Source organism: Mustela nigripes, chromosome 3, assembly GCF_022355385.1.
Source record: "Mustela nigripes isolate SB6536 chromosome 3, MUSNIG.SB6536, whole genome shotgun sequence".
Taxonomy (NCBI): domain Eukaryota; kingdom Metazoa; phylum Chordata; class Mammalia; order Carnivora; family Mustelidae; genus Mustela; species Mustela nigripes.
In genome coordinates, this window is record NC_081559.1 from 178,586,867 (window position 1) to 178,600,681 (window position 13,815).

At 35.4% G+C, this 13,815-nt stretch overlaps 1 protein-coding gene across 4 annotated transcripts in view; it reads left to right on the forward strand.

The window, feature by feature from the left end:
* Window positions 1–13,815, forward strand: part of MTBP (MDM2 binding protein) — an 83,799-nt gene that overhangs the window by 13,680 nt on the left and 56,304 nt on the right. For all 4 annotated transcript variants that reach the window (XM_059392957.1, XM_059392961.1, XM_059392959.1 and 1 more), the window contains exons 9-11: window positions 1,646–1,740; window positions 2,546–2,618; window positions 7,309–7,426. In XM_059392957.1, the coding sequence (XP_059248940.1) occupies window positions 1,646–1,740; window positions 2,546–2,618; window positions 7,309–7,426 (286 nt within the window). The remainder of the gene's footprint in view (window positions 1–1,645; window positions 1,741–2,545; window positions 2,619–7,308; window positions 7,427–13,815) is intronic.

Consider the following 13,815-nt stretch of genomic DNA (forward strand, 5'->3'; position numbering starts at 1 on the left):
TATCATCATTGAATGTTGGCAAAACTATTATTATTTTATTTTTAAAATGGAATGATCGTTATAGGCCTGAAACTTCCTTTGGTGAGGCCTTTGCTATGGGAACTTTCTGAGACTCAGTGTGGAGGGAATATGATACTCTGGAAAGAGAACAGGCTTTGATGTTAGGTAGACCTGGGTTTGAAATCTGACTCCGTCACCTCTAAGGCGTTGTAACCTGCAGAGATTGACTAACTCATTTGTGAAATGAAGACAGTAACATACGTACCTTACAAAGTTATTATGAAGGTTAATTGAGGAAAGGGATCACAGTACCTTCATTCACAGTTTAATAAGTATTAGGTTGTATCCCATATCTCCATAGATTCATTCTTAAAATGTAAATAAATATGAAATACAACAATTTAAAAGGGTTTAGTTAGTTGACTTTTTTTTTTACATTGGAAAAAATAACATAAGAAGAGGTGTTTATATAGAAGCCTTTAGAAATTCACTTTAAAAGACCTAGTTAGAAAAAAATTTTAAAAAGACAAAAAAAAAAAAAAGACTCAATTCAAGAATGTGCAAAACAATAGTCCTTGAAGTTACAAGGATGTCAGATCGATGGGTAATATTTTCTGATCAAAGTGTAATACAAAAGGCATATTTCTGATGGGAGCATATTTCCCGATAGTTGTTTGGAATTGCTTACTTTAAGTAACCTACCATGGCCATCTTTCACAGGAATATTAGATTCTTTTCTAAAGATTGTAAGATCGATGACCTCAATGTCTCTTCTTTCGTAGTACGCCATTTAAGTATGAATAATGTATTTAAATGTTGCTGCTATTGACAGGAATCTTAGGGTACCATCTCTCTCTCTCTCTCTTTCTCTCTGTGTGTGTATACATATACTATATATATATGTGTGTGTGTATTTATGTACACATAATATATACACAATTATAGATGGTGAAATTACTCTGCTTTCTTCAAGTTTAAAACTTTGGGTAGTCTCCTCAAGATGGTTTTGTTATTCTTTGCCCTTTTTGGGAAGTATTGTAGCCTCCACTTCTAAAATATTTGTCCTCCTTCGCTAGCTCACTGGGAGCTTAGTTTTAGACTCTGCCCAAAGAAATACTGCAATTTTATTTCTCTGAGTGGAGCTGTCTTTGTTAATTAGGACACTTGGCTTCACTAGCGCTGTTAACTTCTTCAGCATTTATTTCAAGGATTTTTTTTTAATCTCATCATACCACTCAATCTAAGTTCATCCTGGAGAATCTTCTCCTTCTCTCAGTCTTGCAAATCCTCTAAGTCTGGTTTCTTCGGTATCCTAGCCTCTTGGGCCACCTGTCTGTCTTGCTGAAAATAATCACAAAAAGTTGAGAACTCTTGTCTTCCTTTGCTTGTCTCTTTCTGGACTCATTTTTCTGTCTGTCAAAACTCTTTTCAGTTACTGAGAAATGTCTATGTCTCTACTCTGAAAGATAGAATTAAAATAGAAAAAATTCTTGCCTGCTATAAAGGATTTAATTTTTGGCTTGCATAATTTGTAAACACCTGCTTTTGAAGATCCATTTTAAAGTTTTAAACTCTAATCACTAATTTGTTTGCCTTTATTTTATTTATAGAATTTAAAGTTTACATAATCTTATTTCTTTCCTAGGTTTTCCATTATTATGGCCCTGCTTTAGAATTTGTGCAGATGATAAAATTATCAGATCTACCCTCCTGCTATATGTCGGATATTGAATTTGAGTTGTATCCTTTTATTTACATGTTCATTTTAGATTATATTTTCTTTGTCAGGTGGAGTGTTGGAATGTTTCCTCCACATCTAGATATTTGACCATACTGGGTTTTTTTTTTCCCTTTAATAACATTCAGTATGTTTTTTGTTGCCTTGGCTTTAAGAGAAGTTGTGCAACTTTCAAAAGGAAAAAATTCTCCCTCAAGTACTATATGCTTCTAGAATAGGCATGATATTGCTACTTATTGCTAATAGGGTAGGAAGGATAGAGAAATGTGAGGAATATGTGGAGAAAAACAGAGTAATTTACAGACTCCTGAAATGTACACGTTTCTCTTGCCATTGGCAGGATGCATAGATAAGCAGCAGTCCACTGTATCTTCTTATATACTTCGGTAAATACAAATGCCATCTCATATATCTGCAAATATTCAACATATTTTAGACTCTCTTTTAAGAAAAATGATTTTTCTTAATACACCTAAGAACAGAACATTTTATATAAAAAGAAATTGTTGCCTGGAAATGGAACACTAGCATAGTGTTCTTAAAATTTGTGTAGAAATTAAGGTTTTTACAAATCTCTTTTTCTGATAGTTTCTAGGGATGCTCTTCATAGAGGCACTTTCTTCTTGGTGTATTTTCAGCATTAGAAAAATACTTTTCCTTAAGAAAAGGAGCAATTGTGAATTCCTACAGTTAAAATTTTTAGTAAATTAATCTAAGCACCTTGTGAATTAGACCACCAGACTGGTTTTAGGGAGTAGTATTGTTTCACGGTCACCATTCTATCATTTCTTTAACTCCTTAGTTCAGAGGGTTGACAAAAAACAATACCAGACAGAATTCCATGTTGTTTCTCGAGCAGATTTCTTCTCTGCGTGGGAAGGTATAGGTTTTTTACTTTGTTTTTAACTTAACATTTAAGGGTGGGTGAGAAAAGGGACTATAGTTTGTTAATCTGTTTTTGCATAATAATTTTGCTTCTTTAATTGAACAAAGGATTTTGGTCCTAATAGATATTAAGGTAACTTTGAACTTCCCATAATAACACCAAAGTCCTCTGCAGACATGAAATGATGTTAACTTTTTAGAAGAGATTTTCAAAGATAAGTTTCATGACTGGTAATTTTGTTAGTTTTAAAATTTGAAGACATGTTAGATTATTGTTAACCTACTCCTTCAACATCTGATTTCAGTTATGTGAGAAGATATTCTCATGCTTGCATTATCTTTTTTATGGTAGGACAGGTGGGTGGAAGTGAGAAAAACTTCTAAAGCCTCACTGTATTATCATTTGTAAGTTTTCAGGTTTTTTTTTTTTTAAGAACTTATTTATTTATTTGTCAGAGAGAAAGAGAGAGAGAGAGCGAGCACGGGGAGCAGCAGGCTGAGGGAGAAGCAGGCTTCCCACTGAGCAAGGAGCCCCGTGCAGGGATGGATCCCAGACCCTGGGAACACGACCTAAGCCCAAGGCAGGCGCTTAACTGACTGAGCCACCCAGGCATCACTCCATTTTTCTTTCTTCATTCTGGTGGTGTTTATGAGATTTGTGGCTATTTCAGTAATTTTATATATATATATAAATATACTTGACTGAATATACTACTGTACTTGACTTTACTAGATTGCATATATATAATTAAAATTATATTTATATATTTATATATTTATATATTTAACATATTAAATATATAAATATATAAATATATTTACATATATTTATATATTTAATATGTTAATTATATAATTAAATATATATAATATTTAATTTTTATTTTTTAATTATATAATTTTAAGGATTTTATTTTTATTTATTTGACAGAGATCACAAGTAGGCAGAAAGGCAGGCAGAGAGAGAGAGAGGAAGGGAAGCAGGCTCCCTGCTGAGCAGAGAGCCCGATGTAGGGCTCAATCCCAGGACCCTGGGATCATGAACTGAGCCGATGTCAGCAGCTTAACCCACTGAGCCACCCAGGCGCCCCTATAATTTTAATTATATATATATAATCTCTGTAAAGTCAAGTATAGTTTTTAATGGAAAAAACTAAAAGTTTGCTTTTCTTTCTGGTTGTTTACTGTGGGGTTTTTTTTAAGATTTTATTTATTCATTTGACAGAGTTCACAAGTAGGCAGAGAGGCAGGCAGAGAGAGAGAGGAGGAAGCAGGCTCCCTGCTGAGCAGAGAGCCCAATGTGGGGCTCGATCCCAGGACCCTGAGATCATGACCTGAGCCGAAGGCAGAAGCTTTAACCCACTGAGCCACCCAGGCGCCCCACTGTTTGTTTGTTTGTTTTAAGATTTTATTTATTTATTTGACAGAGAGAGATCACAAGTAGGCAGAGAGGCAGGCAGAGAGAGAGGAGGAAACAGGCTCCTGCAGAGCAGAGTGCCCGAGGCAGGGCTTGATCTCAGGACCCAGGATCATAACCTGAGTCAAAGGCAGAGGCTTTAACCCACTGAGTCACCCAAGCACCCCAGTTTACTGTGTTTCTATGAAAACAGTTTTTAATGTACAGAATATTCATGGGCAGTATTTACTTAACATTATCTTACTGCTTTAACAACAAATAAACTATTTTGAACAATTCTGTAGGGAAGAAAATGATTATTATAGTTTCCCCATGGCATTATAGTCAAATATTGGGTTATAATTCCCTTAGAAAATTGATACAGTAAAAGAAATACAATTTGGGCCTTAAGATGCTTGACTATAGATAATTTAAAATTTTGACTTTCTTGGTTAAGCGTCTGAGTCTTGATTTTGGCTCAGGTCATGATCTCAGGGTCATGTGATCAAGCCACATGATGGGTTCCGTGCTGGGTGTGGAGCCTGCTTAATATTTTCTTCCCCCTCTCTGTTTCCCTCTCCACCCTTGCATGTTCTCTCTCTCTGTCTCAAATAAATAAATCTTAAAGTTTTGACTTTTAGCCTCTTTTTCCATAAAATTAAGTTTTGAATAGTGTGCCTAAGTGTTTATTTGATGAAGTATAATATTAGCCTGTATTTTCATCCTCTAAAGAATGTGAATTTTTAAAAATTTATATTTTCTTATTCTTCCAACATGTATCCTATTATGTGCTAGACACTGTGCTACTAGATACAGGGGATCCAGTGATGGATTGCACAAATGAAGACTATCCTCACAGAACTTACATGTTGTGGGGGGAAAGAGAAAATCATAAGAACTATGAAGAGGGGAGCCTGGGTAGCTCAGTCAGTTAGGCAGGTGACTCTTGGCTTTAGCTCAGGTCATGATCTCAGGGTCGTGAGATCCAGCCCACTGTGGGGGTCTGCACCACGTGTGGAGCCTGCTTACGATTCTCTCTCCCTCTCCCCCACCCCTCACACTCCCCACCCTGCAACAAAGGAACTATGAAGAAAACAAGCAGACTGCATGCAGTAGAGTGATCAGGTGGACTTACTTTAAGCAGATTAATAAGATCATATATCTCTATAAAAATATGCACATAGAAATCTTGCAGAGTTGTATAGTTAAAAAAAAAGAAAAAGAAAAAGAAAAAAAAGCACAAAGAATTTTAATAAAAATCTGTTCCTATTTTAACCCAATTAACTAAATAGTTCTCCGTGTAACCTCATCTAGTTCACCTAATGGGGGGGCTCTCCACTCTAGGAAATGAGAATATCATTGATCATTAATCATTTCACCTATGTTTTCAAATAGGGAAGTAGAAGAGTATGGTAGATTAGAAAGTCTCAAGTAAGAATGAATGTACTTTAGAAAACAGATTTAAATCCTAGTTCTACCATTCACTGGCTTATAGCTTTTTAAATTGTGAATTATAAGTAATAATCCCTGTTTTACCTGTTGCGAAAGTTACAGTGAAAACCAAATTGGAGTATGTTTTATAAACTGTCAAGTATGTTATAAATGATGGTTGATAACTGATTTTAGTGTCTTTGAAGTTTATCTAGCCCAAATGATAGGCAGGCATATGTGAAATATTTTCCTAAAAGGTATAAAGCTCCAAGTATCCTCTAGATATTTTGAAGATAAAATACAATATTTAGGAATTACTTTTATAGGTAATTTTTCAAGTTAAAATCAGACACATGGGGCACCTGGGTGGCTCAGTGGGTTAAAGTCTCTGCCTTTGGCTCAGGTCATGATCTCAGGGTCCTGGGATGGAGCCCCACTTCGGGCTCTCTGCTCAGCAGGGAGCCTGCTTCCTCCCTCTATCTCTCTGCCTGCCTCTCTGCCTACTTGTGATCTTTGTCTGTCAAATAAATGAATAAACTCTTAAAAAAAAAAAATCAGACAAAAACCTGTAATTTGTTTAATACAGGTATAAAATAATCCATAATGCATCTCGTTATTGAAGATAAGGAACACTAATATTAAATATATATATAATAAACATTTAATTTTCCCTTTTTTTTTTTGCTCCTAATATACTTATTTGTATATCTAAGGACACATAAGATAACAAATAGCAGTAAAACTAATACATTAAAGTATTGACTTAGTATCATATATATGTCATGAGACTCATTCTTCTACAAATGCTGATTAAAAGTGATTTTTCATTAGATTTGAGATCTATAAGATATCTTACTTAAATTTCCCTGGAGTTTAAAAAAATATTTATTGGGATTTGCTGATTGTTGTAGCTTATATTCTAAAATAACAGAAAAATGTAGCTTTCAGAGTGTAGTTCATTTTATTCAGTACTTAATCAAATTGAGATTTTGCCTAAATATAATATGCTGGCTTTGGGAAAACAAATATTTAATAAACATCTGTATGCCCATTCCTGGCAAGGCAAAGATGAATAACCTGAGTTTTCTCATAAATCAGTCAGAAGCTGCTGTAGGTTTTCTGGCATATGATTCATGGTTTCTTTGCATTTTATACCTTGTTAGGATTAAATCTCTGCTTTCTGGGAATAGACGTTGAAATTACCTACAGATGTATTGTAATTTTGAAACCAGAACAATAATTTATCCAGACAAAAGGTTATAAAATTATAGCTAAGTATGACAAAATCTTTTGATGATGGCTTTCCCAGGCTCTCACTGGTTTGCAGATATACAAAGAAATGTACCATAACCTGAACTTGAAGCAAAATTGTGAATAATGAGGTGCCTGGGTGGCTCAGTGGGTTACGCCTCTGCCTTCAGTTCAGGTCATGATCCCAGGGTCCTGGGATCTAGCCCTGCAAAGGGCTCTCTGCTCAGCAGGGAGCCTGCTTCCTCCGCTCTCTCTGCCTGCTTGTGATCTCCGTCTGTCAAATAAATAAAATCTTTTTAAAAAATTGGTGAATAACAAGGTTTTCAGAGATCTATAACTTAATGGAAAAGGGAGCCTATGTTTGTCTACCTTTGTCTAGTTTTTTACTTTTTTTTGACAGTTTAGGTATTGTTTTTGTTTTTCCAGGGGCCTTGTGAGAGAGCATTACAAAGTATATGTTAGGTGAAATTCAAGTGAAAAATTGTCAGGTGACACTACTTAAGAATTAATCTCAGTGTGTAGTCTCTTTTAGTGATATATATTTATATATATATAATATATATTTTTATATATGTATATATTTTTTAACATATTCTGTTTTATCCAGGTTGGTGCTCTTTTTGTATTGCCATGTACTATTAGTAACGTGCTTATTCCACCTCCCAGCCAGCTCAGTTCAAGAAAATGGAGAGAATATATAGCTAAAAAGCCCAAGACAATCAGTGGTAAGTAGTAAATACTTTAAGTTGTTTATGAAGTGGAGATGACATTCTTGATGAGAAAATTATATTTATTACTACTGATTAAAAAGAACCCACATCATTTTAAGATTTTTTATTATCTCAGTAACCTACTGTTAGTATCAAAAGTGTATGCTACCTTATTTAGTGAAAAAAATATCAGTAATCTAAAGGCAGAAGTTTTGATTAAGTAGATAGCTAATTGTATTGAACATGGGTTTCTTAGAGACCTTTCAAGAATGAAATTGATGAAAATAAAGTGGTGAGGGGTGCCTGGGTCGCTCAGTAAGTTAAGTATCTGCCTTTGGCTTAGGTCATGATCCCAGGGTCCTGGGATAGAGTCCTAAGTCAGGCTCCTGCTCTGCAGGGAGTCTGCTTCTCCCTTTGCCCCCCCCCCCCACCCATGATCAACCTTTCTCTTTCTCTCTTTTTCTCTCTCAAATAAACAAAATCTTTTTCTAAAAAAAGAGAAAGTGGTTGTTTTATTATATGGTCAGTACATAAAAAAGCAAACTTGTGATTACAGTTTTCTAGAGAAATTAGAAATTATTTAACAATTGCATGTTATGCAGTGTTCTATGTACGTTAGAAATATTGGCTCATTTAATTCTTATTAGTCCTATAAACTTATTTTTATATCCATTTAACAGACTAGGAAATTGGAGCTTGAAGAAGTTACAGAGCTGTTAATTGGCAGAATCTTGGTTAAAATCCTGGCTCTAACAGTTAATAACTCTCTAACTTTTCCAAGGATTTGAACCCAGGCCCTATGCTCTTAAGTACAGCACTGTATTGCCTCTAGTAATTTATTACATTCAAAATGTCATCACACAACTGAAATCTTAATTTCTGTTGTAAAATCAGATCATTTATATCCAAACTTTAGTATTTTATGAGGTAATTACAGCTCAAAACATTATTACTTGCCCAAAGTCATATAACTAAAGAGTGTTGCTTCATACTTTGCTTATATGTAAGTGTTGTTTTTATTGGACAATAATTTGTTTGAATTATTATTGAGCTTGTAGAAAGTTTTCATCACCCATGAGTTAGTTTTCATCACCCATGATATGACGGGACTAAGAACTAAAATTAAAACATGTCTACCTGCGTTGTTCTAGAAGAAATCTCTAGAAATAGTCCAGAGCCATAGAATTCTGAGGAATACACATTTAAAATCAGCAGCTTACACAGTATTATATAGGTAAGATACTGAAATCCATTTTAGCAAATGTTGAATTTGAAATGGAGATAATATCTATGTGGAAATTTAAATTCAGAGTTTGAAATTAGGTCCAGTATCCCCAGAGGGTGGTCAGGGCTAGAGATTTAGATTTTGAGTTTACCAGCTATTTTATCTGTTTTATAACAAAGCAGCGTAAGACTAAGTGGCTTCAAAGAACAAATGTTTTTATTTGCTCACAGTTTTGCAATTTGACCCAGGTTCAGCTGGGCGGTTCTTCCATTCTCACCAGTGGCCGCTGATGTGGCTGCACTGAACTTGTGGATTGTTCAGAAGAGCTGGGTTTAGCTGGCATGCAGAGACAACTGTCTTTCTCCAGGAAGTCTCAGAGCCTTTTCCCTTGCCCCATGGTTTCTTCATGTGATCTCTAGCAGGTTAGCTGGAATTTTTACATGGTGTCTTAAGACTCCAAAACATACAAAAATCAAGCTGCCAGGACTTTTAATGCTTAGTCTCAGAACTGGCCCAGTGTCACTTCTGCTGTATTCTCTTATTTAGAGCTACTCACAAGAATGGCCCAGATTCAAAGGGAAGGTGACTAGACAAGGGTGTGAATACTAAGAAGCCACCAATGTAAAAGCCTGCCATGACTGTCGTTAGGTAATAGTTGAAGCCTTAGGAGTGGTTGGACAAAACCATACAGACAGCATGGCTAGAAAAGAGAACCATGGCTAGGATCTTCAGAAATACCTGAATTTAAGGTAAAAGTGGAAGAAAAGTTAGGAAATGATTTAATAAATAGTGGTTTGAAGACCCTAGATAGCTATAGTCATTAACATCAACATCAAAATACCATTTATTGCATGATACAGTGTGGGAAATAAAGGGGAGTCAAACTGGGTCCTTACACTTGAGGAAGTAGTTGCACAGCCCTTTTGTTTGTGAAATTTATAGTCAAGTGATGAAAGCACTTTGATAAATCATTATGAATCTGTTTAGTGGACACTGTGAAGGTGAAGTGGAGGGTGTTTCCAGAATGTATGACCTAACATAGTCTCAGGAATTCAGAACAGCTTCCTGGAGGAACAGATATTGTTAATATAGTTTGTTGCATTGTGCTAGTACATAAAGAGATGCAGCTTTGACTGTTCTCAACTCCTCCCAGGGAATAGATGTATATGTGATGATTTTGGCAGATGCTAAAACAAAATCAGAAATAGATTTGCTAGGTGGCAGCAGAGCCAATTTCACTTATTTTACATGAAATCATAGGATAATATTTATCCATTTCTCAATATTACACATGTTTAAGGCTTGAATTGAATATTAGTATCTCCTAACTAAACTAAATATAATATGTCCTAAACTAATAGGAATATTAAGATCTCCTAACTAAACTAAATATACTGTCCAGTATATTCTGGAGAGCCCATTATTTATTTTGCCTTTGTAACTTTTTCTAACATAATTTATTGATCTAAAATTTATTCTTAAGTGGGTTGTTGTTTTTTTTTTTTTCATGATTTTTATTGCAACTTTAAGAAACTACCTTAGTGTGTGGCTTGATTTGATTTCTTTAAATTATCACCTCTTGAAATTTGGAGTTTAATATTGGTAACTTCTGAATAATAAGACATGCATCACATGATAATCTTCAAAGGCAAGTTGTTGATTACTGATTAGGCTTTATCATTAAGTGCTGATTAAGCTGACACTTTACAGTATTTTTTTTTAATCTTAGAAGTAGAAACAATCAAATTGTACAGTTGATTATTAAGTTCTTTTCTACCCATAGCCCTTTCTGTAGGGGAAATTCTTTATTTATCTCATTGACAGAACTCCTTTTGTTAAAGAGGAGCCAAGTTTTAGTGAGGATAAAGTTTTAATAGCTCTCACTTAGGAAAACCTCGTATCGCATTCATAGTGCCACTATCAGTAGCCTCTTACTATTCCAAATAAGATATCAGCTTTCAGATCAGACTCTTAAATCAACATTGTTTCCTGTAACTTACTGCATTGTGTCCAGCTGTGCTGTCCTGTTGGCCCTGCATGTCCCCTGTCCTCCAACCTAAACTTTAAAATGTTTCCTTCAGCTCTTGTCTCATTTTAGTCCTTCATGACCTTGTTACTCATTCATTCATTCCTCCAGTCAGTCATACCTTTCCTTCATTTTTTTCTTTTGAGATTGAGTAGATACTGTGTATCAGGCATGATACAATAATATGGAGATTAATAATGAGCAAGATAGACGTGGCTCATCCTTTCCTGGAATGTGAACTGTAATAGAAAATAGATATTAAGAAATCATTAAAAGTCTGAATTATAACGTTGTATTCAGTAGCAACCAACTATAAATCCACAAGAGATAGTATCTTGAAAAAAGTGAGATGTGGAAAGGCTATTATGCTAACATTTGTGGTAAAAACAATTTGAGGGGGTGTGTAAGCACTCATTCATATTTATTTATATAAATACTATTTTGCATTAATTATTCAGTTTTTCAACAGATATTTTTATCAGGTGTCTGCAGTACAGCAGGCACCGTTACACATGTTGGATGAGCAGTAAATGGGACACAGTCCATGCGCTTAGGAAGCTTACATGACAGTGGAGGTATTGGGTTTAGATTTTAGATTTTTTCAGAAACCCATATGTTTATGTCTTTCAGTTTTGATAGGCCTTTACTCAGACATTTTCTCATTCAGGACCTAATTTGCCATCCCATCTAAAATTGCAAATAGACTCTTCTCTTTGCATTATATCCATTTCCCCAGCTTTATTTTTTCTCTTTAGTACTTATCACTATCTAATATACTAAGTGTCTTTTTCTCTCACTCAAAGTGAGAAGAGACAAGATGGAATTTTTAAGTTTTTATTCATTTCTTTCTTTTCAGTGCCTGGAACAGTACCAGATACTTAGTAGGTACTCCAAAATAGTTGTTAAGTAAAACATGAAATATATATTTCCAGGTAGTAATAACTGTTGTCTGAAAAAGTAAAAAGATTTTGAATGGATCCCATCCATGCATTGTGAATCAAAATTTGTGCCCCAATTTTTATCAGTTCCTTAGGTTTAACAAATCATCTCTGATGAAATAAAATACGTACATAGTTTGAAACATATGGTATTGCTTATTTGTATATCAAAAATTGTCAAGTATCAGCAATTTCAGATGACTTGACCTAAAATGAAAAACAATGTGCCATTTGAAGATTTTATTTATTTATTTGAGAGAGAGACAGTGAGAGAGAGCATGAACGAGGAGAAGGTCAGAGAGAGAAGCAGACTCCCCATGGAGCTGGGAGTCCGATGCGGGACTCGATCCTGGGACTCCAGGATCATGACCTGAGCCGAAGGCAGTCGTCCAACCAACTGAGCCACCCAGGCGTCCCACAATGTGCCATTTGAATTATGCCTAAATTAAGCATAGCCAAAGAATGATTTTTTTTTAATCTTTTTTTATTTTCAGCATAACAGTGTTCATTGTTTTTGTACCACACCCAGTGCTCCATGCAATCCGTGCCCTCTCTAATACCCACCACCTGGTACCCTGACCTCCCACCCCACCCCCACCCCTTCAAACCCCTCAGATTGTTTTTCAGAGTCCATAGTCTCTCATGGTTCACCTCCCCTTCCAATTTCCCCCAACTCCCTTCTCCTCTCTATCTCCCCATGTCCTCCATGCTATTTGTTATGCTCCACAAATAAGTGAAACCATATGATAATTGACTCTCATGATTTTTAACAGTGATTTTCAGTGAGATACTCGGAAAGTATTATGATACTAGGAAAAATGCAAAAGAACTATGTGAACAAAGGCAACTGAGCTAAACCCAATTACTCTGAAGAAAGACTTCTATATTTAAAACGTGTACTGAACAGCCAGTTGTATAATGAAAAGTGCCTGGCTTACCATATGTTCACAGAGAAGTTTTACAGAATTGTCAAAAATTTAGATGTTGCTCTTTGCCTAACTGTGCATTACAAATGAATAAGCTAAAGTATAGAGAAATCAACAAACTTCTCTAATATCACAGGGTGAAGTCAGAATTTTCACCCAAGTCTCAATGCATCTGCAAACCATCCATGATGGTTACAATCTTAAGTCCTGTTGTTGCCTCATTTTGTTTAAATTGGAATTCTTTTGAAAGGAAATATATTTTTATTTATTTATTTATTTTAAAGATTTTATTTATTTACTTGAGAGAGAGACAGTGAGAGAGAGCATGAACGAGGAGGTCAGAGAGAGACCATGGAGCTGGGAGTCCGATGCGGGACTCGATCCCGAGACTCCAGGATCATGACCTGAGCCGAAGGCATTCGTCCAACCAACTGAGCCACCCAGGCATCCCAGAAAGGAAATATATTTTTAAAGGGTTTTATTTATTTATTCGACAGAGAGAGATTACAAGTGGGCAGAGAGGCAGGCAGAGAGAGAGGGGGAAGCAGGCTCCTCACTGAGCCACCCAGGTGCCTATGAAAGGAAATATTTTAAAGGCACTCTTGAAAAAAGTTACTGTTTTGTTGACTGACAACTCTCCTAATAAAAATATCTTTAAAGAGACTAGATTAGTAAGGACTAATGAAATGTTTTGAATTGATGAGGCATGTACCTTTATTCTCAAATCAGGGTGATAACAATGTTTCAAAATACTGAGCTGAAACTAGTAAGGTTAAAATGACACTGTGTAACTGATCTATAAATTCCACCTTGAGAAAAGGTAAAGGACTCAGGTAAAGATTTTGAAAGAGACTTCAGTGGCCAAGACAAAGTAATCTTTTAATCAGCAAATATTTATAGTTTGCCTGCTGGGTTCAGGGCATTCTTCTAGGTGGTAGGAATTCAGTAATGAACACTATCAACCAACTTTACTGTACTAACTTTTATTGAACACACCATTCAGCAGCGTCCTCGTTCTCTTCAAGCACATATGAAACGTTCTTGAGAATAGACTGTATATATCGTAGGCCATTAAATGAGGCTAATAAATTTAAAAGTGTGTTCTTCAGTTACAGTTAAATTAAATTAGAAAAGACAACTATCATATGATCTCCCTGATATGAGGAAGTGGAGATGCAACATGGGGGGTTAAGGGGGCAGGAGAAGAATCAATAAAACAAGATGGGATTGGGAGGGAGAAAAACCACAAGTGACTCTTAATCTCACAAAACAAACTGAGGGTTGCTGGT